Genomic DNA, 26247 nt, shown 5'->3' with positions numbered 1-26247 from the left:
CCGGATGCAGCTGCTTGGGTTGACTCCCACGGGTCCCCTCACATAGCTCATGACTCGCACGCGAGGGACCTGCAGGTCTGTTTGCCATGGCCAGTGTCTGCTGACACGCCAAATATCCATCGACTGGGGGCTGTGACACATGCTGTCTCCTTCCACACGACAGGTTCCCACACCCACAAAGAGGCACAAAGAAGCTCTTGTAAGGTCCTCTCTAAACCAGCCCCATTTTGTTCCTTTCACAGCACCAGTCAGTGATGGCCTGCGGGCTAAATCCAGTCCATGCCCTGCTTTTGTCCAGCCTTGAGCTGAGAAGTGTTTACATGTTTAAATGGTTGAGGGAAAAAAAATCAAAGTAATTTTGTGACACATGAAGATGAAATGACCAGGGTGTGCCTGGGCACAGCCAAGGCCCCACACTGCCCATGGAACTCCTAGGAGCTCAGGCCCCCATCTTGGCCACGGAAAGGCAATTCACTCCCCTCCCACTGTTTTTCCAAGACTGACCCAGGATTTCCCTTCTGTTCTAAATCTCTGTCAGTAAATTCCCAGGAACTGGACTTCCCAGGAAAGCACCCACTAGGGCCCCTTATTTATAATGTGCCTGCCACCCATGGAGATGTTGTTCCAGGATTTCCCTTCTGTTCTACATCTCTGTCAGTAAATTCCCAGGAACTGGACTTCCCAGGAAAGCACCCACTAGGGGCCCTTATTTATAATGTGCCCGCCACCCACGGAGATGTTGTTCCTAACCTCTCGTGGCCCCGTCTCCCGTGTTTGATCGGGCAAACGTGACACGGCCATCCTGACCAAATGGAAAACTGCATCGAGGACGACCAAGCCATTTTTCCAAAACAGTTTAATTAAAAAAAGGTGAAGAATCTGAAAAAACTGGGGGGTGGGGGAACCCAAAAGAGCATACCGTGTGAGTCCACTGGCTCAGTCACAAAGAAACACCATCATCAAAAAAGATATTTAAGTTTAATACAAATTTTATACAAAGAAAATGTGAAAAAATACTTCCATATGCTAAAAGCAATTATGCTTCACAAATAAGGCCAGCTAGGCTATTTTTTTTTTTTGACAACTGCAATTCACAAATGTTCTTTCTCTCCTGTTTTCTTCTAATACTCTTTTTATTTCTTCTCTAATATGGGTAACTAGCTGGAAACTGTACAGTTCGCATCCTCTTACCAACAATGAAGAGAAAGGAAACGAGACTAAAATGTACAACAGAAGGTACTGGAATGATATCGTACAATTAATTTTTCTCATATACATACATCATCTTTTTGCTTTGTTCAATGCTTCTTGTTTTACACAACATACAAAATGGTACTACAGCATACGTAGTGTAACAGACAGCACGGCGGTGTCCTGCGTCCTCTCACACTGCCTTTGTTTCATGCTGACATAAAAACGTAAAATTCCATCATATAAATAATACATACATGCTTCATCCCAGACTGAAATGTCCTCCGCGTGCGTCTTGCCTTTGACTTCTCACTTCCGCAAAGCACGGCCCGTCTCTTACCAAGTGGGTGTGAGTGTCTTTAAAGGAACCACAAAGCAAAGCAAAGATCTCTCTTTGTTTCAGAGCTTCTGACTTGAACGCTTTCTAAGTTCTTCCCTTCTGCAACTGAGCTGAGCAGGGCTTGTTTCTAGTTGATATTCTGTAAACAAGGACGTTGGTTTTTTTCTTCCCTTTTATAGGAGTAGAGTCATCATGGAAATCACATAAAATAAACGAGCTCCTCCACATGTCCTACTGGTCCAGAGAGCTTGCCTTTTAAAACATGATAACACAGCATTTGAAAGGGGCCAATGGATGGATGTGATGTGCCCACGACAGCACCGAATCTGTGCTGGAAATTCCTGATCCCAATGTGCTGTGTACAGACATACAAATGGAAACGGCTCACTTTCCCCTGGGCATCCCAGGATAAGGACCTGTGTGCCATGGTGATCCCCACGCCCTCTCCATACCACTGTGACAGGTGGGCTGGCTGACCGTCCCTTCTCCAACATCCAAACATTCTTTTTGTTGTTGGGTGTGTTTCTTTTTTTTTTTTATTGTTTTTCTCTCTCTATTTTTTTTTATAAGTTAAAGTCAATACAAATATAAAAAGGGGAAGGTACTCTAGGCTCAATGACATCCACAAATTGTACATTATTTACATCTAAAGCATAGGTTTCATGTGGGTGGAACAGTCCTCTGTCAAGGCTAATGCTGGACGTGACGTAGTGTGGGCTGCCCTCTGTGCCAGGTGCAAAGGCCAAGTCTGAATGGCTGGCATCCTCCAGTCTGAGGGTGGCGATTCTCCTGTCTCACATTTCTTTGCTGTTTCCGGTTTTCCTGGTGTCTGTTTTTTTTTTCCTCCATGGGATGGGTGACTTGTGCCCCAACGTGTCCCTAGTCCCAGAAGGTGTCCAGCCGAGACTCTTTCGGGATGAGGCTCTTCGAACTGGTGCTGGCGTTGTGCTCAGAGCGTGCCGCTCCCCGTTTCTCATCACTGCCGCTCCAGCAACTGGATTTACTGCTCCGGGAATGGTCTGGGTTGGGGGGAAGTCAACCGGAAGGCAGGTTTTTAGCATTCCTGCCCACTTCCAGTGGATCGGAACCATCCCTCTATGCGATCTGCACCTGCTCCCTGGTACCACCTTCCCCGCCCGACTCCACACAACACAGATGGTCAAAATCCTGCCACCATTTACTGCCCTGAATTTGTGGGTCTGTGGCGTACACGGGCAGAACTCATTTTTTTAGGATTTAACAAGAGCTGATTGGAAAAAAACAGGAGGGAATCATGCTCAGAGAGAATAAAGATGAGTGGGGACAGGTACGAAGTTATCGAGGAAGGCACTTCTTGTGTGGTACCTGGGACCAGGCACTCCTCCTACATGACCAGACACCAAGCACCCCATGCCCTTGTGTCCTACCTTGGCCACTAAAGAAGGCACTGAAATTTGGCATTCGATCTACTTACTTCCGTTAATGGAGTTTCTTTAATCAGTTTATAGGCAACTTGGAAAACAGACTTATAACCAAACCACCCGAAGCAGAGGAGAGAGCACCAGAACGGTTAAGCCCAGCTGGGCTTAACAGTGAAGACCCACTGGCTCCCAGTAAGGACAAGCTTAAGGGTCACTGAAGGATGCAAGAACCAGAGTAAGACCTACGGGAGCTTCAAGGACACGTGCGCCACAAGGAGCTACAACGTGGCTGAGTAAGATATGAGGACACTGAAGTAAGAGCCAAGTCAGGTGTCTGTCCAACTGTGAGACGGCCCCAGCCTGCAGGCTCAGCAGGATGGCTGACTCTAAGAGACCCACCAGCACATCACTAAGACCCCATCATATCTTAGATCATTTACCCAGTTCAGACAGATTGGGACAAAACTTTCTTTTTTAACTTCTTGAGGTGGGGTGATAATATTTGATTGAAAGAAGTCGGCTGTCAAGCTTAGAGACAGAATTGGAGTGAGGGAGCAAGGGACCGTATCATCGCCTAGGGGGCGACCTTTCTGGGGATACGGCAGGCATGTATGTGGTCCTGAGGTCTGTTTCTGCAAGATAAGTAGTGAAGAGAATGATCAAAGGATCTCCCAAGTAACATATTCATTCAGGAGAGAACTCTTCTTAGTCACTTGCATCTGTGACCAAAAGGGGGCAGTACTGTGGTGGGCAGAGCAGGGGGGCCAGGGTGGAGCTGTCTTACGGATCCTGAATCCACCTCTTCTTAAGCGTTCTTCCCTACTCGTGATGCCTACACCATCAGTTCTCTGGAAGGTCAGCGATACAGCTGGTTATCACCACACGGAGAAAATCCTACAACAATGCAGTCAAGTCACACTGAGTCTCCCCAGCTCTGCTGAAGGCGGAGACCAGCTGGGCCACTTAGAAGAAACGGGAGCAGGGCTGAGCTCAGCACAGAAGCTGCATCCCAGAGCGAGGCTGGCCACCTGAGTAACTGCAGAGCCTGACTCCTCCCACGGACCAGACATGGGGCGGTGGTTGATTCGACCCATCACTGCAGAGGACAATGGGTGTTAGTCTAGGACCTTTTATGAAAAGAGCGAGGATGAGGCCCCTTCAAGAAGCCAGACCGGGGACTCCCCTGGCAGTCCAGTGGTTAGGACTCCGCGCTTTCACTGCCGAGGGTGTGGGTTCGATCCCTGGTCGGGGAGCTAAGATCCCACAAGCTGAGCGGCGTGGCCCCCAAAAAAACTCTTTTTCTACTGCGGTTTCCGATGGCCACCAGAGGCAAAGCTAAGAGGAAACAAGGCAAAGCAAGACCCATCACTCAGGAGAACAGGAGAAGACACGCCCACAAAGAAGAACACACACAGACACACACAAAACGAGCCTTCCGCGCGCCGGGAAAAGCTCCCCGGCAGCTTCCGTGAGGCGGGGTCATACTTACACTTCTGGGCTGGGTAGCTGGGGTGCGGCTGGTGGTCTGTGCTGGTTGGGATAGAGGCAGGTTGCTTGTCACACCTGTTGCTAACTGAAGAGATAGCACAGGCAGCCTCAGAGTCTGGCAGAGGGCTCAAATCCGCACAACCCCAAGGCCTCGCTACTCTGCTCAGCAACAGGCTACTGGTCTTAGCGCTGGGTGGCTGCTTTGTTGATGTCCCCCTTTTCCAACTTAATGCATTCACAGGAGACTAAGGCTTTTAAAAATGCATATTAAACCATGAACAGGATCACGGGACATAGCACGGCATTACAGGTGGGAAATATGGCGTACAATGACATAAAAGCAACTACGTAAAGCCATAAATTCGCAGAATTTTGAAAGCAAAATTCTAGGAACCACTAGCTCTGCCAAGAGCTTCATTCATCCAGGGCAAGGGGAGGCACCAGCACCACAATTTAGGTGGAAAGCTCCACCCAAGGAATCCAGATTATTCTGGGCAAGTAATCACTAATCTACTGCCAAGGCTGATTGACAGAACAGGGAAGAGAGGGCGACGGAGGTGCATGTGGTGAGAAGGATTGAGGAAGAGGCTACAGATGAGGTATCAGTGGGCCACTCCTCAGCCATGACGGAAGGACAGCAACAAATAATATCTGAGATGGTAAGAGTCTAAAATGTGTGATGGGAAAAGTGTCTCAATAAAATAACTGTCATAGTGAAGAATTTGGGGGAAATCACTGAAGATATGATAAAGGAAACATTAAAAAAAAAAAAAAAACAGAAACTCCAGGGAAAAGCAAGGCTACATACAAAGGTGGAAATGTAATCACAGTACACATCTGCAACAAATGGCATGATCAGAATGACGGAAACACAGATTATCGTATGTCAGTTTTTTAGGCTCAGCCAACAGCCGAAAATGAGAAGACCCAACTGAAGTTACAGGAGAGGGTGCACATACATGTTCTCCACCTTGGTGATGGGAGAGTGAAAGTGGGAAGATGGCAAGTCTGGATATGACAGGGGTAGGAGAGGTGAGGGAGATGATGGGCGCCAAGAGGGGGGGCAAGAGACACTGTCCCCAGCTGATAGAACAAGAACTAAGGAGTAAGTGTTTTACTTGACCAAGGTAACCCATAGGCATATCAAACAGTGACATAAGTCGTTTGGGAGGAGGGGGAGTAGAGAGGTGATAAAAGACCCCAATTCTCATCTTTTAAAGCCAGAAGTCAACAAGCAACGTCTAGATAAAGTCCAGAAATAGAAGTATGGGGAAACAGGTTATTTACACTATTTACAAATAAGGAGGTTAAGTGCCAGATGTACCCAAAGACAGCCATGGAGACTGGGACTAGGAACTGTTTTTCCCGGTACAGTTTTATTTTCTCTAACTATAGTCTTCTCTTGGTGTCAGGGATGGTACAGGGGATTGGTTCCAGGACCCACCACAGATACTAATTTCCATGGACACTTAAGTCTCATGGTCGGCCCTCCATATCCAAATCCACGGATTCAACGAACCACAGATCGTGTAGAACCGTATTGACTATGGGAAAAAATGCACGTATACGTGGGCCCGCGCAGTTCAAACCCGTGTTGTTCAAGGGTCAACTGGATATGCATGCATTGCTTTACAATCTTAAAATGAAGAGACAAGTGAACAGGAAAGGCCCACGCCCACCCCGAGGAAGCTCCTACCCGCTACGAAACCTTCCTCCCCTCCCGACTAGACCCTCATCTTAACCAGCCTAGTTCCAGAAGACTATAAAGAGCTCAGAGACCTCAGTGTTTGTAAACCTTTGTAAAGCCCACGTTCCTCCACAAGCTCCATCGACACTGCCAGCAAGCAGTGAGCGCCAGCAGAAACCATTAGACGTAAGAAGAATCAGAAAACGAGCCAGTCTGTCTGCTCTGACGCCAACCATCACCCAGGGTGCTTTGGTGAGTAAACAGGGGAAAGTGAGAAGCCTTGAGCTCGCTGTCCTGACCTGGCCTCCAGCGACCTCCCGCTCAGTTCCCTTCGGCCCACACTCCAAGATAACACGGCAGCACTGCCTGAAAAATGCTTTTTCCACCAGCTGCTGACAATGTGGGACCTTTCCCTCCCTCCCTGCCCCCCCCATCTCATCATTAGCCTCCTCGGGATGATCTTCTCCCCACTCCCCACCCCCGGCACCAAGTCACCAGCATCTTCCAGGCTCCTGGTCTCCTCTCTCCAACTTCCCTTTCTACCCCCTCGGACACCAGGGTGCTTCAGGTCGAGGAGGAGGGGGAGGTCAGCCAACAACGGCCCATGGGCCAAATCAGGCCAGTGCCTGTTTTTCCAAGTACAGGCCCACCCATCTCTTTGTGTGTCATCTGTGGCTGCTTTCATCCGACAACGGCAGTCGAGCAGTTCTGACAGACACTGTGTGGCCCTCGAAGCTTAAAATATTTACTCTCTGGTCCTTTACAGAAAGTTTGCCAACCCCTGGGCTAGGTAACACCTCCTCCACCTCAGAACTGGGATACGATGTGTCTCCCAACTGCCTTCCTGCACGCAAGCTTCCCTGTCCCAACAGATTCCATACTCCCAGGGCATCACTGATCTTCCCAAGGCCCGTTAATCTTCCCACATGGATTGCACCACTTTGCTGCTCCAAAACCTCAACAGCACCTCGTCTGCAGCAGTATTTCCAACTTGAGCCCTTCTCACTCCACCTTTGCAATTTTGACACGTCCACTCAGTTCATGCTTTTATTTTAAACTCATTTTCAACTTAAGTCAAACAGAAACTCTTATATCATCACCAAAAGCAGGAAAGCAATAATACCTGCCATACACAGAAGACAACTCTACAAATCAACATAATGAAAACCAAATTGTAGTAGAAAATTCTAGGTGGGTGCCTGCTGCTGAAGTTAAAAAGACAGATATCAAAAAAAAAAAAAAAAAGAAGAAGATATCAAAGGGATGAAGAAGATACCTTAGCACCAAACTGAACTTGTTCTCAGAGATGTAACCAGAGGACTGAAGGGGGAGTGAGAAGTGAGTTTTTTCAACAGGTGGTTCAATCGTATTTAATGCCAAGTTCGTGAAGTCAGCTCGTGCCACTCCCCCTGGTGCACTCCGAACCTGAATCCCACTTTCCAGACCTTCGGGAAACTTTCTCCAGCCACCCTAACAAAGGACATCCCTTCTTCCTCTATGGACTAAAAGAAAATGCTTGGTTTTCAGCTGAAGAGAATGACCCGGCAGAGAGAAACATCCTAGAGCTGAAGGACCTTGAATTAAGCAGAACTGTCCTCACTGAAGACACCGTCTTTGAACCCTTCTGGAATGCCCTCAAACCGGTTTAGGAGGGTGCAGGGGAAAGACCCTTTGGGCTAGAAAAGAGGACAGCTCAAACTGCAGAGAAGGGGAAAACCAAAAGTCAGTGTCAGATAATCCCCCAAAACAGCCTACCAGGTTATCCCTCAAGTGGAAAGGGTTTTACAGAAAGATCATCTACCTAAAAATGTTCTTTTTCCCTCTGAATGCTCAAGTACCCTCATCCACTAAATGCAGGCGTTGGGACCTCAGGGATAGTTTCACAGTTTCATTTCCTGTGGTCATTTCTCTGAGGGCAGAAGAACTGCCCAACCCAAATGCATCTTCTACGCCACCCCAGGTCAGCAACGGAACCCTATGTCTTTGATGTGGAACCCCAAGAAATCAAACAAGTACAGTTAAATCCTGATCCGTTTGGAGAAGTGCCTGAAAGCCACCTTGCCCCACCACTCCTTCGCCCCCGCTCACCCGCCCAGGGCACCCCCAAGCATCCCTAAGGACCCACAGTTTGAAAATCACGGCCCTACACCCTTCAGCTTCTCCCTCTGGCTTCTTCTCCTCATGGCTCCCCTCTGCCCGTGTGGACCGTGAGAGCACCATTCGCCCACCAGGGGGCAACATACCAGAGCCTTGGTTGGAGCCTAAGAGAATGGAGGAGGGCGTCTCCCTGGAGCCAGAAAGGTCGAGGGTCTAGAAATACAAAAAGAGAGAGATGGAGGCAAGGCACTGGGGCCAATGCAGCCCCCCCCCCAGGGAAGCCCAGGGATCCATGGGGGCGCTCGTCACGGCCCCTACAGCACCCTCGTGCCCTCTGCCTGGCGTGCTCAGGCGGGGGAGGCCAGGTCAGCCGGGGGGCCCTGCACCTGTGCCCTTTTCTGCTCTACCTCCCCAAAACACAGCACTGAGGGCTCCTCACTCAACTCTAGAGCCGCGGCTTCAAGAACACTGGTCTTCAGCTCCCCTCTCTGACCTACCGCCCACCCCAGATTTCTGCCACATCCCAAAAGGAAGCACAGCCGTCCCTCAGTACCCGAAGTGGGATGGTTCCAGGAGCCCCCAAGGATACCAACATCTGGGGATGCTCCAGCTCCTTATATACAAAAAAGGCCTAGGACGGTGAATACAGTGGGCCCTCTGTATCCGAGGATTTCGAATCCATGGATTCAACCAAACATGGATGGAATTTCGGTTGGTTGCATCCAAGGATGAGAAACTCACGGATACGGAGGGCTGACTGCATATTACATCAAATTATATCAGTTCACTTTTACTTCACCTTAACCTCTTACTAGGCAATAATATCAATGAAATCAAAAGGGTTTCAACTGCTGGGATGACTTGCTTTTTTCCTAATAGACATGAAATAAATACATGACGACTACAGATGTAAAAAATGATCAAGGTGCCACCTAAAGTAACGTTTGCGTGCAATTACATACACCACACGCTGGGCAAGTAGGAGGTGGAACCTGTGTGTCCAACAGAGCAGCCACCAGCCTCCTGTGACTACCTGTATTTAAATTAATTATAATTCAGTAAAATTTAAAATCCAGATCCTCAGTCACACTAGCCACGGTTCAAGTGCGCAACAGCTACATGCGGCTAGTGGCTCCCACACTGGGGCAGAGCAGGTACTAAACATTCCCATCGTCTCAGAAGGTTTGGGGACAACGCTGCCCTAAACATGCACCTTGTGAAAGAAAAGGAGCCCTGCTAAGACTGTCACCCCCACCTGCAGCCTGAAGACAGACAAACCTCCCTACAGCACAGGACCCGCCGGGGTGGCGGGCACGGGGGTGGGTCTGAGACTCTGTGTGGCCCAAAGGCATGTGGGATGGAGACTCACCGAGCCACCGTCCTTGCTTTTCTCGGCTGGCGTCTCCTTCTCTTTCGAGGTGCTGGTTTCCGGGGGGGCTGCCTGCGTGTTGGAGGAGGCCCCCTGGGATGACTTGTTTAGTGTTTCCGTGTTCACCTCGGCGTCTGCTTCCTGCTGAGGCGCGGTAGCTGAGGGCGAAAGGGGACAGAAGCCAAGTATAAGCCGAGCGTGGTGGCTCCCGGGCCCACGGGGAACCCCGTTCTGCGCAAACCACCACCTGTAAGAGACGCAGCTGCCACCCAGGCCCACTCAGGGCACAAGCACAGGCCCAGGGTGGCTGGACCAAAGCTTTCCAGGCACAGGAATTCCAGACTGGGCATGAAAATATGTTCATTTCTAAGAGTCTGTGATTCAAGTTTTATTAAATCGTTCTGGAGAGAAAAGAATGTTCGTGAAACAAACACCCTGTAAACTGCTGTTCCAATTACTCATTTCATCGTTTCTAATTTTAGACCAGTTTTCACCTCATGTTTTACCCTATTAACAGCAGAGTTAAGCGCTTCTGACAGACCACCCAGGCCACAAATCCTGAAATATTTACTCTCTGGACCTTCATAAAAAAAAGCTTACCAACCCCTGCCCCAGAGCTTCTCAAATTTGGGTCATTCGTGTATCACCTTTGAAAAACTTGCCAATCCGTAGATATACTCCCTTATCATATTATTTATGTTACTTGTATTTAACTTATTTTATTTATTTTTGGGTGCGTTGGGTCTTCGCTGCTGCACGCAGGTTTTTCTCTAGTTGTGGCGAGCGGGGGCTACTCCTCGTTGCAGTGAGCGGGCTTCTTGTTGCAGTGGCCTCTCTCGTTGTGGAGCACGGGCTCCAGGCACGCGGGTCCCAGCAGCTCTGCGGCATGTGGGATCTTCCTGAACCAGGTCTCAAACCCGTGTCCCCTGCATGGGCAGGCGGATTCTTAACCACTGTGCCACCAGGGAAGCCCTGTTATTTGTATTTAAATAAATTATTTGAAATGGAGACTTTTATTTCTAAGCATAGAAATCTAATATTAGCCATAAATAAATGCTAACTGTAAAATAATCACTAATAAATATTATTAATAAATTCTAACTAGACAGTGTGTTTCCTGCTGGAGTCTCCTAGCCTGGGATCTGCTTGCTCTGTATTAGAAAGAGATTTCAGGGGACTTCCCTGGTGGCACAGTGGTTAAGAATCCGCCTGCCCATGCAGGGGACATGGATTCGAGCCCTGGTCCGGGAGGATCCCACATGCCGCGGAGCAACTAAACCCGTGTGCCACAGCTACTGAGCCTGCGCTCTAGAGCCTGCGAGCCACAACCACTGAAGCCTGCGAGCCACAACTACTGAAGCCTGCGCGCCCAGAGCCCATGCTCTGCAACAAGAGGAGCCACCGCAATGAGAAGCCCTCGCACTGCAATGAAGAGTAGCCCCCACTCCCCGCAACTAGAGAAAGCCCGCGCGCAGCAACAAAGACCCAACGCAGCTAAAAATAAATAAATAAATAAATAAATAAATTTATAGAAAGAGATTTCAAAGACCGATTAGTTCCAAACCAACACTTTTTCCTTCACGTGAGCACTGGGATCACTTATTTAACGCCATGAGTCCAGGATGGGCTCCACTGCGGGGGGCCGTCCTGTGCATTTGGCAGGGTGTTTATTTAGCAGCATCCCTGGCCCCTGCCCTCTCGATGCCAGCGGCACCTCCCTCGGTTATGACAACCACAAACGTCTGCAGTCATTGCCAGGGTCTCTGGAGAGGGGACAGAGACAAAAACTGCCCCCGGTGGAGAACCAACCACGGCAACTCACATGAAACTAAAGAGATCACCACAAGCCCCGCACTGTGGCGAACAACACTGTGGCCAAGGAGAGCAGAGGTTCGAAACACCTGTGTCTGGAGTCTCGGCTCCACGTCTGTGTGCTGCTCTCTCATGTGTAAGAGTCACACAGGTGGTGAGCGAGCATGGCGAGGGCCCTGTGGTCCAGGGGGAGCCAAGAGCCCACCCTCCGCAGCCTGGGCCAGGAGGTGCCCCCGGGGCCCTACCTGACTGGGTGCAGGACTTCATGTGCTCAGGCCAGTGGGCCTGCTGGCAGGGGTAGTCACAGTAGCTGGTGTTCCAGCAGCAATAGAAGATGGCCTCCTTCTTGCAGTTGGCGCACCACTGCTTCTTCTTGGTCTCGTCCACCGCCTGCTGCTTCTCCAGCTCCAGCTGCTTCTTCACCTCGGCGATGAGCCGGTCCCGCTCCTGCTCCAGGCTCTGCCGCATCTCAGCCATGGTCAGCTCTGCCAGGGGAGGGGAGGGGAGGAGGAGGAGGGGGAGGGGAGGAGGAGGAGGGCGAGGGGAGGGGAGGAGGGGAGGAGGGGAGGATGGGAGGGGGAAGGGGAGGGGAGGAGGGGGAGGGGAGGAGGGGGAAGGGGAGGGGAGGAGGGGGAGGGGAGGAGGGGGAAGGGGAGGGGAGGAGGGGGAAGGGATGAGGGGGAGGGGAGAGGAGCGGATGCCGGCTTCATCACCCGACGTCCACCGGCTCAGGTCCACCGGCTCAGGACGTGGGGTCATTCACACCAGGTCAGAACATGGATTCCAATAGACTCGGGTGTGGATCCTGTCTTGGAGATGCCCTGGCTGTGTGATAACCCCTGGGTGAGTCACCCAGCCTCCCTGAGCCCCAGTGTCTACATCTGTAAGATGAGCATCCCTCACGCTGACCAACAGAGCTGCTTGTGATAATGAACGTCAGGTGCCAAGGATGCAGATAAGGGGGCCCCATGGGGATTCTGCAGGAAGACCTCAAACAAACCCTTGAAACGATTTCCACTAAACTCACTTTGAATTTTATCATTAGTATAAGCCTTTTTTTCTATCAAATACTTACAAAGCACCTACTATCTGTAGGCACTGTTGTAAGCACTTTATAAACATGAACTCCTTTAATCCTTTTATACTACTAATCCTATGAGGTAAATAAGCATTACTATAATACCCCTTTCACAGATGAGGAAACTGAGGCACAGAGCTGATAAGGGCAGAGCTGGAGCTACAACTTGGACATGCTATCTTCTTGGTGTGTGGCTCTAATCTACCAGACAGGGCATCGTGACTGATCATTAGGCTAATGAAACAACGATCAAACTGCCCACGCTACTGAGATTTCTCTCAATTTTACATCAGACAACAAGTGCAACACCTGGGAGCAACCTGCACACTGGAATAAAAGAAAAATAAACGGTTCCTCGATTCCTTAAAATCCTCTTCCTGAAATTAAAAAAAAAAAAAAAACACCCTCCAAAAAAACACCAATAAAGAAAATTAACCCCTGGTAAAGATAAAAAGCACTTGTATCCAGACACAACATTTCCAACACTCCCAACTGCCTTCAACATGTATTTTTTTCAAATGTGTGGCCAATATTTTTAAATGAAACGATTCTGCATAAAAACAGATTCCTTGACTTTACAAGAGAAACAGGAAGAAGCTGACAACATTCCAATAAACTTCCCTCCTGGCAACAAGGGAAGGAGCAGGGCGGGGGCGGAGCTTTCCTGGTGGCTTCCGAAGGACTGGAGTTTGCGTGACTTAAACAAGTATCACCTGCAACCAGGTGGGCACCCCTGGGTCTGCCTCCCTAACAGAACCTCCCAGTTGCCAGCGTTCTGACTCTGAGGCTGATGCTACTCAAGGGTCTGAAAGAAACTGCTCTGCCTTTGGGGGGAAGACCCTTTTACAATATCCCCACAGAGCAGTAAGCGAAACATCAATCTATCTACAATCCATGGACCAACGCTCTCTCCATGACGTGGGGCACACAGGAAGTATCCAAGACCTTAAGATGCCTGACATTCAGTGGTTACGAGGAGGAAAGTCTGGAGCCACAGCGCCCAGACGTGAACTACAGCTGTGTGACTTTGCACGTGCCTGTGCCTCAGTTTCTGCTGGAAATAACAGACCCCTTTTCATCAGAAGGGTCTCTGTGAGAATTAGCTAATTCATGAAAACTTCAGCCGGTTGCTGGAACAAGGTCAGAGCTCATAAGCAGGAGCTGCTACCAAGGCTGTTGTGATGACTTTGTTGCTGACGCTGGTATTCTGAAAAGAGGAAAGGAGGGTTCCCTCCAGCTCCAGCCTTCATATCTGGTTTCTCCAGGTCAGACTCTCCAGGATGCTGTGGTCACCCCACCAGTGGTGCATCCCCCTGCCCTGCTTTGGATTCAATTCACATCTGGGCCGAACGCCAGAGGTGCCAAGAAGCTCACATCCAGAACCTTCCTCAGTGCAGACCAAGTCAGCAGGACTTACCCAAGTTGTGTTTCATTTCCGAGAGCTCCTGCTGGTGCAGCCACTGGAGCTTCTCTATCTCAATCCTCAGCCTACGAATCTGTAAGGAGAGAGAAAGACTTTTCACAAAGTGCATCCGGGTGCCTTTTACCAACAGGGCTCGGAAGCTCCAGCTCTCACTACAGGGTTAACGTCATGTGCTGAGGCAAAGAGCGGGCAGCCTGTGCTGGCCTCCCCACAGCTGCAGTCAGAGAGGTGGGCGCCAGTGGGTTAACCCAAATCCGGGAGAACTTCTGCTTCAAAAAGCCAAATGTGTGTCGGCTGTCTGTTCCAAGAAATGCTCTAGGAAAAGCTACTTAAAGTAAGAAAAGAAGACCAGGTTTTCATAATCAATAGTACGTCAAAGGTTTGATGAGGATTTTGGTCTAAAAAATGAAACAAAAACAAATAAAAACAAGCTTTATTGTATCTCTTACCTAAGATTTTGGGCAGGGGGGGTGCACGATCATTCTCTTCAAAGTCCAAAGCTTAACATTCCTGGAAACCATAGGGTGTTTTGGGGGTAGGAGTAAATTTGGGGCCCAATTCATTTGGAGGGAGGAAAATGTAAACCCAATGTGAACTGATACAAGGCTGTTGGCAGTGCTGAATGATCACGATGGTTCTCAGCTGGGATGATTTTTGCCCCCCTCCCTCCCTCCATGACTCTGCAGTGCCTGGAGACGTTATAGGTTGTTCTGGCATCCCAGGGGTAGAGGCCAGGGACGCTGCTAAACGTCCCAGATGGACAGAACGGCCCTCACCACAGTGAATCATCTGGCACAAACGTCAGTAGCGCCAAGTTGAGAAATCCTGATTTATCAAACACAGTGGGAACAACTGTACTGTTTCACTGCAGAAAACATTGTATCTAATTGTGGGAGGGGGCTGCATACTACCTCATGAAAATCTGGAAAATTCTGGCAACATATCTGGACCCAGGGTTTCAGGTGAGACATTAGGGACCCATACTTTCAACTCCACGCCAGTTAAAATGAACAAAAAGGAATGAAGTACGGTAGCAGGTGGGGGTGAGGATGGGGAGGTTTTTCTAAGACAACATTTCCCCTTCTTGTTTGACGTCCCAGCACAATCATAAAGAGGGTCACATCAGCAAAAATACCCAAGGAGATTCACCATTTCTCTTGGGACCTCCCTTAAACCTTTACATTCACGCAGTTCTCTGTTGAAGGCCTACAGGGACACCTTCCTGGAGAGTTTTTCCTCTTCGTCTGGGCGCCAGCCTCCCCCTGCCAGGTCCTCACAGGTCAATGGCTCTGCATGTGACTCCCCCCAGTTTTCCATCATGACTTTCAATGACCTCTAGAAGTCCTGCCATTGTCATTTCCCGCGGTGACCTGTTTGCATCTGGCTTGCAGGGAATTAGCCTAGGAGGGAAATTCAGGGAGGCTTTTTTTTTTTTTTTTTAAAATAAATGGTCACTTCCTAAGTGGACATTTCAACGTTTTAAGCACGCTCTTCTCTAAGCAATCACCTAAATTAAGGAGGCTGGGGATACACATTCGTGGACAACAAGGATCACTTGTATAAAAAAGTCCAAACTTTGGGAGAAGATGAAGGAGCCAATTTTACGTGGGGTCAAAAGCACTATTGTCCAGTCTCACCAGTGGGGTAACAACTCAAGCTCTGGTTTTGGCTGTTTGAGTAGAAGTGAAGTGATGGCACAGAGCAGAGGGTGTGTCTCCAGAGCACCAGCTTCCTAGCAAAGTGAAGAAATACCCTCACCACCAACCCCCATCAGCAGAGCGAGCCTGGTGACCAGAGACAGGACCCGAGAGGGATTTCCAGAGAAGCTTCTTCACGGTGCCCCTACAGCAGCCCATAAGACACTCTTAGCAAATTGGGAATGAATGTGTCATCTCTGACCTCGGCTATTGTGCTTCCAGTAGTGTTTTTAGAAAGGTCGTTATATATTTCCGTCATGGTGCCTTTTATTGCATCCATCATCTGAAAGATAAAAACAGAAATGATTCAGGTGATCGCTTCCCTGAGGCTTTTTCTAGATGACATACATCTAAAATCTATCTGCATAAAGCAGCGGTTTCTCCGCTGGGGGTGATTTTGTCCATCCTGGGACACTTAGCATTTTTGGTTGTCATGGCTGGGGGGGGGGGGGGGAGAGGGGTGCTGATGGCACTGAGGAGGTGGAAGCTAGGGATACTCAAAACGCCCTACCGCGCTCAGAACAGCCCCTGCAACAAAGTTATACAGCCCCAAATGTCCCTAGTGCCAAGGTGGAGAGCCTGGTATGAACCAGACAGGGTAGGAATCACCCACAAGTTCCCTGTCCCATATCATGGGAGTAGTTCATAGCCATAAAGCTAATTTATAGCCACAGGTTAAAGTGGGGAGACTGAATTTGGCCCCAAGATGGTTTGGCCAGCATAGTGGGCTTGAGGGAGAGATTGTTTTGTTGCTGTTGGTTTTTTTAAATTGTTTCTCCTTTAAAAAACTATCATTTTATTGAGATATTCATATACCATACAATTCACCCATTTACTATGTACAATTTAATGGCTTTTAGTCCATTCGGTGTTGTACATCCATGACCACAATCAATTTCAGAACCTCTTCATTACCCCAAAAAGAAACTCTGCTCCCCCTGAGCCTTCACCCCCAATAACCCCATCACCCCCCCAGCCTCTGATAACCACAAATCTGCTTTCTTGTCTCTAGATCCAATCTAGATTATTTCATATACGTGAACTCACACAATATTTGGTCCTTTGTGACTGCCTTCAACTTAGCAGAAAGTTTTCAAGATTTCTCTGTGCCATATTCCTTTTTAGGGATGAATAATATGGTCCATTGTGTAGATCTAGCTGGTTTGCTATTTTAATGCTTTTGGTCGGGGCATCCACTGCCTTTCCAGTTTGTTTCCCATCTTCCTTTTCTTTAACTATTTGACCCCTGAAGGCATCAGCAAGTCTGTGGCAGCAGCTCACGTCCACGCAGCAGGCACCCAGGTGGCTGCTGACGGAATGTGTTTGCAGGGTGGGTTTCTCTTCTATCTCCCACTTGTCCACTGACCTCCCACATCACAGGAGGAAGAGGAGGGGACAGGAGACGAAACGAGGTCTCAGAACTGGCCTGGCCGCTGCCGAGGACCCCCTATGCTTTGCAGGTTGTTCCAATTCAGTAAAAAGGCAGGACAAACAGCACCTTCACATCTGATGCCCGAGATCTGTTCCCACCATTACATCTTGCCATCCACAACTCTGAGCCTCGGTTTCCTCATGTATAAAACAAGGATAATAACAGTGCCCCCCTTGTAGGGTATGCACAAGGATGAAATGAGAAAACCACAAGAAGACTGTGGTTCAGTACCTGCCGAGGAGTGGGCAGGTACTGAACCACAATTCAGTGTGGTTCCTAAAGAAATACCCGTTTGTCTCATTTTCACAGAAAAATTAATTCACATGAACAAGTAATTGCAAAACTGCTCCCAACCCCCAAAAGAGTAACAACCCCCAATTCACCCCAAAATGGGAGGAAAATGAATAAAGTATCTGTTGAGATTTCCGCCCCCAGCTTGTCGCAGGTGCCACAGGGGGACACTGCCAGCAAAAACACTTTGTGCCTTATGGTCAGTCACTCGGTACGGGCCTCCTTACCCACATCCATTTAAAATATTAAAACAAAATTGCTTAACAAGAAAACTTCAGAAAGTAGATGAAATTCAATACTTTACTAATGCCATAGTTACATTCCATTTTAAAGAAATCATGAATTTGCGGACTGACCTTCACTCTTACTTCCAAATATAGCAAAGAAGCCAACAAAGAGCCCTTCTGCCAAAACACACAAATCTGGGTCTTCAACTCTGGGTCACCTCAGACACAAGAAAGTTCATCAGCTACAAAACTATGTCACTGTGTTCATTTTCCTAGCTGCAAAGGAAACGTCTGTCAAAAAGTTCATTCCTCAATTTTGCTCTAAGAGTGAAGGGGGCGACAGTAGGGGATGGAATAAAAATGGCTGCAGGAGCTGAGAACACTGGTTTGGCGCGAACCACTAGCCAGGGCCGCAAAGCAGCCTCAGTTTTCTCTTCTGTAAACAGACAACTTGGACCAAATCAATGGAAGGTGATACAAAAAGTCAAATCAATCGCAAGCAGAACAAGAAGCCGTTTGGGCAATACCAGACATTTTCTTAAATCAGTCATTTTAAAAATTACCCCGGTTTCAATTTTCTTGCAATCCTACAACCGATCACATTAGGAAGAAAGGCTCCATTTGGTGCCATTATGTCTTTAACACTTTCATGATAATCTCTATTTTTAAAAAAAGGAAGATGGACTTAAGCTTCAAGCCTTGGCAAAGAACAGGATCTGGTAAGGTTAGACTTAATTTTATTTCAACTAGTTAAGTCAATTTAACTAAAAATCCTAAGCCAATACTAGTTCAAGGTGATGAACAGGTAGAACAAAAACCTTGAGGATGCCAACAAGCAAATAATACTTGAATCCTTCCTGTTCTGAAACTCCGGGACTCTATAAGAATTCTTGTGTTTTATTCAAAAGGGGGCAGAAATACTAAATAAGAGACAAAGTTATCCCCAAGAAGCAGAGTTGCTTGAAAAAGCCACATGTAAGAACAATCAATTTGTGGACACTGGACAGCTGTGGTCAGCAGGCTTGGTGTGAATTCACAAGTCAGCTCAAAACCAGGTTAAGAGCACACTCGCTAGATCCTGGCGGCTACCATCCAATGCCAGCTTGGACATTCACTGATTATGTCACCCTGGACAAGCTGTGTGACCTCGCCAGGTCTCAGTTTTCTCATCTATAAAATAGGTGTGCTAACAGTACCTGCCTCATCAATCTGTCATAAAGATTGAGTAAGTAACATATAAAATGTGTCTGGGACAGTGTCTGGGCCAGAGTAAATGCCATGCAGACACTGGCTACTGCTAGTATCATCCTACCTAGTGTAAGAGACACTCTGAGAAGGCTCCCCGTGACCTCAGCCCTCTGGGCTTTGTGCCCTTGTGTAATCCCCTCCAAGCACGGGCTGGCCTGGTGACCTGCTTCTAACCCACAGAATATGGCAGAGGTAATAGTCCATCACTTCTGTGATCACTTACATGAGACTGTGACTTCCATCTTGCTAGCAGGCTTTCTCTACCCCTTGCTGTCATGAAGCAAGCTGCCATGCTGGGCAGGCCACAGGAAAAGGGACTGAGGACAGCCTCCAGCCAACGGCCAGCCGGGAACTGAGGCCCCCAATCCAAGAGCCCTCAAGGGAGTGAATCCTGCCCACAACCACCTAAGTGAGCTTGGAAGTGGATCCTTCCCCAGTCACATCTTCAGATGAAATCCCAACCCTAGCAGACACCTTGGAGGCAGCCTGCCAGAGGTCCTGAAGCAGGGGACCCAGCCCAGCCGAGCCTGGACTCAAGACCCACAGAAACTGTGAGATAAATGTGTGTGGTTTTAAGTTGCTAAGTTTTGTAATGATCTGTTATGTAGCAACAGATAATACACCTAGATAGAACAAAAAGAAAAGGACCAACAGAAATTCATGAGTAGAAAATTATACATACCACTCTCGCCATCCAGAACTAAAAAAAAAGATTCTACCTTTCACACTGAATAATAAAGCAACTCCTATCATGAGACTTAAAGAAGTCTAGAAACAACTACCCTCAACTCTTGTCACCCATTCTATCAACTTGAATAGTTTACCCTATTATTATTATTGCCTACTTATTATTATTATTGCCTACTTAGTAATTTACTAAATACTCTTAGATTATTATCATTAGCAACTATTAAGAGTTCCTGAGGATAGGAAGACACTGGAACTCACCAAAACAGATACCCCACATGCAAAGACAAAGGAGAAGCCACAGTGAGATGGTAGGAGGGGCGCAATCACAATAAAATCAAATCCCATAACTGCTGGGTGGGTGACTCACAAACTGGAGGACACATATACCACGGAAGTTCACCCACTGGAGTAAAGGTTCTGAGCCCCACGTCAGGCTTCCCAACCTGAGGGTCTGGCAATGGGAGGAGGAATTCCTAGAGAATCAGACTTTGAAGGCTAGTGGGATTTGATCGCAGGACTTCAACAGGACAGGGGGAAACAGAGACCCCACTCTTGGAGGGCACACACAAAGTAGTGTGTGCATTGGGACCCATGGGAAGGAGCAGTGACCCCATAGGACACTGAACCAGACCTACCTGCTGGTGTTGGAGAGTCTCCTGCAGAGGCAGGTGGCTGTGTCTCACCGTGAGGACAAGGACACTGGCAGCAGAAGTTCTGGGAAGTACTCCTTGGCGTGAGCCCTCCCAGAGTCCGCCATTAGCCCCACCAAAGAGCCCGGGTAGGCTCCAGTGTTGGGTCGCCTCAGGCCAAACAACCAACAGGGAGGGAACCCAGCCCCACCCATCAGCAGACAAGCGGATTAAAGTTTTACTGAGCTCTGCCCACCAGAGCAAGAGCCAGCTCTACCCACCACCAGTGCCTCCAATCAGGAAGCTTGCACAAGCCTCTTAGATAGCCTCATCCACCAGAGGGCAGACAGCAGAAGCAAGAAGAACTACAATCCTGCAGGCTGTGGAACAAAAACCACATTCACAGAAAGATAGACAAGATGAAAAGGCAGAGGGCTATGTACCAGATGAAGGAACAAGATAAAACCACAGAAAAACAACCAAACAAAGTGGGGATGGGCAACCTTCCAGAAAAAGAATTCAGAATAATGATAGTGAAGATGACCCAGGACCTCGGAAAAAGAATGGAGGCAAAGATCAAGAAGATGCAAGAAATGTTTAACAAAGATCTAGAAGAATTAAAGAACAAACAAACAGAGATGAACAATACAATAACTGAAATGAAAAATACACTAGAAAGAATCAATAGCAGAATAACTGAGGCAGAAGAACGGATAGGTGACCTGGAAGACAGAATGGTGGCATTCGCTGCTGCGGAACAGAATAAAGAAAAAAGAATGAAAAGAAATGAAGACAGCCTAAGAGACCTCTGGGACAACATTAAATGGAACAACATTCGCATTATAGGGGTCCCAGAAGAAGAGAGAGAGAAAGGACCGGAGAAAATATTTGAAGAGACTATAGTTGAAAACTTCCCTAAAATGGGAAAGGAAACAGCCACCCAGGTCCAGGAAGCACAAAGAGTCCCATACAGGATAAACCCAAGGAGAAACACGCTGAGACATACAGTAATCAAATGGGCAAAAATTAAAAACAGAGAAAAATTATTGAAAGCAGCAAGGGAAAAATGACAAATAACATACAGGGGAACTCCCATAAGGTTAACAGCTGATTTCTCAGCAGAAACTCTACAAGCCAGAAGGGAGTGGCATGACATATTTAAAGTGATGAAAGGGAAGAACCTACAACCAAGATTATTCTATGCCACAAGGTTCTCATTCAGATTAGATGGAGAAATCAAAAGCTTTACAGACAAGCAAAAGCTAAGAGAATTCAGCACCACCAAACCAGCTCTACAACAAATGCTAAAGGAACTTCTCTAAGTGGGAAACACAAGAGAAAACAAAACAACAAATAAACAAACCCATAACAATTAATAAAATGGTAATAGGAACATACATATCAATAATTACCTTAAACATGAATGGATTAAATGCTCCAACCAAAAGACACAGGCTTGCTGAATGAATACAAAAACAAGACCCATATATATGCTGTCTACAAGAGACCCACTTCAAACCTAGGGACATATACAGACTGAAAGTGAGGGGATGGGAAAAGATATTCCATGCAAATGGAAATCAAAAGAAAGCTGGAGTAGCAATACTCATATCACATAAAATAAACTTTAAAATAAAGAATGTTACAAGAGACAAGGAAGGACACTACATAATGATCAAGGGATCAATCCAAAAAGAAGATATAATAATTATAAATATATATGCTCCCAACATAGGAGCACCTCAATACATAAGGCAACTGCTAACAGCTATAAAAGAAGAAATCGACAGTAACACAATAATAGTGGGGGACTTTAACACCTCACTTACACTAATGGACACATCATCCAAACAGAAAATTAATAAGGAAACACAAGCTTTAAATGACACAATAGACCAGATAGATTTAATTGATATTTAGAGGACATTCCATTCAAAAACAGATTACACTTTATTATCAAGTGTGCACAGAACATTCTCCAGGACAGATCACATCTTGGGTCACAAATCAAGCCTCAGTAAATTTAAGAAAGTTGAAATCATATCAAGCATCTTTTCTGACCGCAACGCCATGAGATTAGAAATCAATTACAGGGGAAAAAACGTAAAAAACACAAACACATGGAGGCTAAACAATACATCACCAAATAACCAAGAGATTACTGAAGAAATCAAAGAGGAAATCAAAAAACACCTAGAGACAAATGACAATGAAAACACGACGATCCAAAATCTATGGGATGCAGCAAAAGCAGTTCTAAGAGGGAAGTTTATGGCAATACAAGCCTACCTCAAGAAACAAGAAAAATCTCAAATAAACAATGTAACCTGACACCTACAGGAACTAGAGAAAGAAGAACAAACAAAACCCAAAGTTAGTATAAGGAAAGAAATCATAAAGAGCAGAGCAGAAATAAATGATATAGAAACAAAGAAAACAATAGCAAAGATCAGTAAAACTAAAAGCTGGTTCTTTGAGAAGATAATCAAAATTGATAAGCCATTAGCCAGACTCATCAAGAAAAAGAGGGAGAGGACTCAAATCAATAAAATTAGAAATGAAAAAGAAGTTGCAACAGACACCACAGAAATACAAAGCATCCTAAGAGACTACTACAAGCAGCTCTATACCAATAAAATGGACAACCTGGAAGAAATGGACAAATTCTTACAAAGGTATAACCTGACAAGACTGAACCAAAAAGAAATAGAAAATATGAACAGACCAATCACAAGTGATGAAATTGAAGCTGTGATTAAAAATCTTCCAACAAACAAAAGTCCAGGACCAGATGGCTTCACAGGTGAATTCTATCAAACGTTTAGAGAAGAGTTAACACCCATCCTTCTCAAACTCTTCCAAAATATTGCAGAGGAAGGAACACTCCCAAACTCATTCTATGAGGCCACCATCACCCTGATACCAAAACCAGACAAAGATACTACAAAAAAAGAAAATTATAGACCAATATCACTGATGAAGACAGATGCAAAAATCCTCAACAAAATACTAGCAAACAGAATCCAACAACACATTAAAAGGATCATACACCATGACCAAGTGGAATTTATCCCAGGGATGCAAGGATTCTTCAATATACGCAAATCAATCAATGTGATACATCATATTAAGAAACTGGAGAATAAAAACCATATGATCATCTCAACAGATGCAGAAAAGGCTTTTGACAAAATTCAACACCCATTTATGATAAAAACCCTCCAGAAAGTGGGCATAGAGGGAACCTACCTCAACATAATAAAGGCCATATATGACAAACCCACAGCAAACATCATTCTCAATGGTGAAAAACTGAAAGCATTTCCTCTAAGATCAGGAACAAGACAAGGATGTCCACTCTCACCACTATTATTCAACATAGTTTTGGAAGTCCTAACCACCGCAATCAGAGAAGAAAAAGAAATGAAAGGAATACAAATTGGAAAAGAAGAAGTAAAACTGTCACTGTTTGCAGATGACATGATACTATACACATAGAGAATCCTAAAGATGCCACCAGAAAACTACTAGAGCTAATCAATGAATTTGGTAAAGTTGCAGGACACAAAATTCATGCACAGAAATCTCTTACTTTCCTATACACTAATGATGAAAAGCCTGTAAGAGAAATTAAGGAAACACTCCCATTTACCACTGCAACAAAAAGAATAAAATACCTAGGAATAACCTACCTAGGGAGACAAAAGAGCTGTATGCAGAACACTGTAAGACAATGACGAAAGAAATTAAAGATGATACAAACAGATGGAGAGACAAACCATGTTCTTGGCTTGGAAGAATCAATATTGTGAAAATGACTATACTACCCAAAGCAATCTACAGATTCAATGCAATCCCTATCAAATTACCAATGGCATTTTTTACAGAACTAGCACAAAAAATCTTAAAATTTGTATGGAAACCCAGCAGACCCCAAATAGCCAAAGTGGCCTTGAGGGAAAAAAAAGGAACTGTGGGAATCAGACTCCCTGACTTCAGACTACACTACAAAGCTACAGTAATCAAGACAGTATGGTACTGGTACAAAACCAGAAATATAGATCAATGGAACAGGACAGAAAGCCCAGAGATAAACCCACACACCTATGATCAACTAATCTATCACAAAGGAGGCAAGGATATACAATTCAGAAAAGACAGTCTCTTCAATAAGTGTTGCTGGGAAAACTGGACAGCTACATGTAAAAGAATGAAATTAGAACACTCCGTAACACCATACACAAAAATAAATTCAAAATGGATTAGAGACCTAAATGTAAGACTGGACACTATAAAGCTCTTAGATGAAGACATAGAAAGAACACTCTTTGACATAAATCACAGCAAGATCTTTTTTGATCCACCTCCTAGAGTAATGGAAATTAAAACAAAAATAAACGAATGGGACCTAATGAAACTTAAAAGCTTTTGCACAGCAAAGGAAACTACAAACAAGACGAAAAGACAACCCTCAGAATGGGAGAAAATATTTGCAAACGAAATCAACGGACAAAGGATTAATCTCCAAAATATATAAACAGCTCATGCAGCTCAACATCAAAAAAACAAACAACCCAATCCAAAAATGGGCAGAAGATCTAAATAGACATTTCTCCAAAGAAGACATACAGATGGCCAGGAAGCACATGAAAAACTGCTCAACGTCACTAATTATTAGAGAAATGCAAATCCAAACTACAATGAGGTATCACCTCACACCAGTTAGAAAGGGCATCATCAGAAAATCTACAAACAACAAATGCTGGAGAGGGTGTGGAGAAAAGGGAACCCTCTTGCACTGTTGGTGGGAATGTAAATTGATACAGCCACTATGGAGAACAGTATGGAGGTTCCTTAAAAAACTAAAAATAGAATTACCATATGACCCAGCAATCCCACTACTGGGCATGTACCCAGAGAAAACCATAATTCAAAAAGACACATGCACCCCAATGTTCATGGCAGCACTACTTACAATAGCCAGGTCATGGAAGCAACCTAAATGCCCATCGACAGACGAATGGATAAAGAAGATGTGGTACATATATACAATGGAATATTACTCAGCCATAAAGAGGAACGAAATTGGGTCATTTGTAGAGACGTGGATGGATCTAGAGACTGTCATACAGAGTGAAGTAAGTCAGAAAGAGAAAAACAAATATCATATATTAACGCATATATGTGGAACCTAGAAAAATGGTACAGATGAACCAGTTTGCAGGGCAGAAACTGAGACACAGATGTAGAGAACAAACGTATGGACACCAAGGGGGGAAAGCAGTGGGGAGGGGTGTGATGAACTGGGAGATTGGGATTGACATGTATACACTAATATGTATAAAATGGATAACTAAAAATAATTTTTAAAAAAGAGTTAATGATAATAAGAAGCCCAATAATGAGAATTAGTTAGGCAGCAACATGCTTTCATTCAACAACTATGTATCAGGCATCTGCTGTGTGCCAGGCACTGTTCTAAGCCCCAGCAATGAGCAGAACAGACAAAACCCTGTTCCCAGGGAGCTGCCTTTCTGGTGGTTATTCTTACTACCAGGTGGTCTACTGACATGAACCTGCACATCACTCCAGAGCACTCTCATTTGACAGCAAGGAGAGCTGAAGCCTTTTTTTTCTTTTTTTTCCTACTTTTTGGCTGCACGGTGCGGTATGAGGGATCTTAGCTCCCCAACGAGGCATCGAACCCACACGGCCTGCAGTGGAAGCGCAGAGTCTTAACCACTGGACTGCCAGGGAAGTCCGAAAGCTACAGGCTTTTTATTCGCCTGAATTCAACGGTACGCATAAAAGCACTTGGCAAATTAAAAGAGGAGAGAGGGAGTAGGGAAGGAATGGACTGGAGTTTGGGATTAGCAGATGCAAACTATTATAAATACATAGAATAAACAACAGGGTCTTACTGTATAGCACAGGGAACTATAATCAGTATCCTGTGATAAACCATAATGGAAAAGAATGTAAATATATGTATAACTGAATCACTTTGCTATAGAGTAGAAATTAACACAACATTGTAAATCAAGTATACCTCAATAAAATAAACTTTAAGAGAGAGAGAGAGAGAAGAAAGAGGCTGCAGCGAGAGGGTGCCCACGAGTGAACAGAGAGCAGGCGAGTGTGCTCCCCA

The 26247-nt window shown here is 46.1% G+C and overlaps 1 protein-coding gene across 28 annotated transcripts in view; it reads right to left on the bottom strand.

The window, feature by feature from the left end:
* Positions 1 to 838: 838 nt before the first annotated feature.
* The window catches only part of ZMYND8 (zinc finger MYND-type containing 8), a 129088-nt gene continuing 103679 nt past the window's right edge, over positions 839 to 26247 (bottom strand). For 16 of the 28 annotated variants that reach the window (XM_082431387.1, XM_082431383.1, XM_082431384.1 and 13 more), the window contains 7 exons: positions 15785 to 15865; positions 13880 to 13958; positions 11630 to 11869; positions 9573 to 9730; positions 8350 to 8416; positions 4421 to 4504; positions 839 to 2550 (listed from right to left, as the gene is read on the bottom strand). In XM_082431387.1, the coding sequence (XP_082287513.1) occupies positions 2411 to 2550; positions 4421 to 4504; positions 8350 to 8416; positions 9573 to 9730; positions 11630 to 11869; positions 13880 to 13958; positions 15785 to 15865 (849 nt within the window). In that variant the 3' untranslated portion in view covers positions 839 to 2410. Of the gene's footprint in view, positions 2551 to 2624; positions 4267 to 4420; positions 4505 to 8335; positions 8417 to 9572; positions 9731 to 11629; positions 11870 to 13879; positions 13959 to 15784; positions 15866 to 26247 lie in introns of those variants that run through there. The other 12 variants (XM_082431376.1, XM_082431386.1, XM_082431366.1 and 9 more) reach the window with 5 other exon arrangements.

The sequence above is a fragment of the Balaenoptera physalus genome (genome assembly GCF_965194825.1).
Source record: "Balaenoptera physalus genome assembly, chromosome: 16".
In the NCBI taxonomy this organism is placed as follows: Eukaryota; Metazoa; Chordata; class Mammalia; order Artiodactyla; family Balaenopteridae; genus Balaenoptera; species Balaenoptera physalus.
The sequence above is the reverse complement of the archived record's forward strand: the minus strand, read 5'-3'. Positions and strand labels throughout refer to the sequence as shown.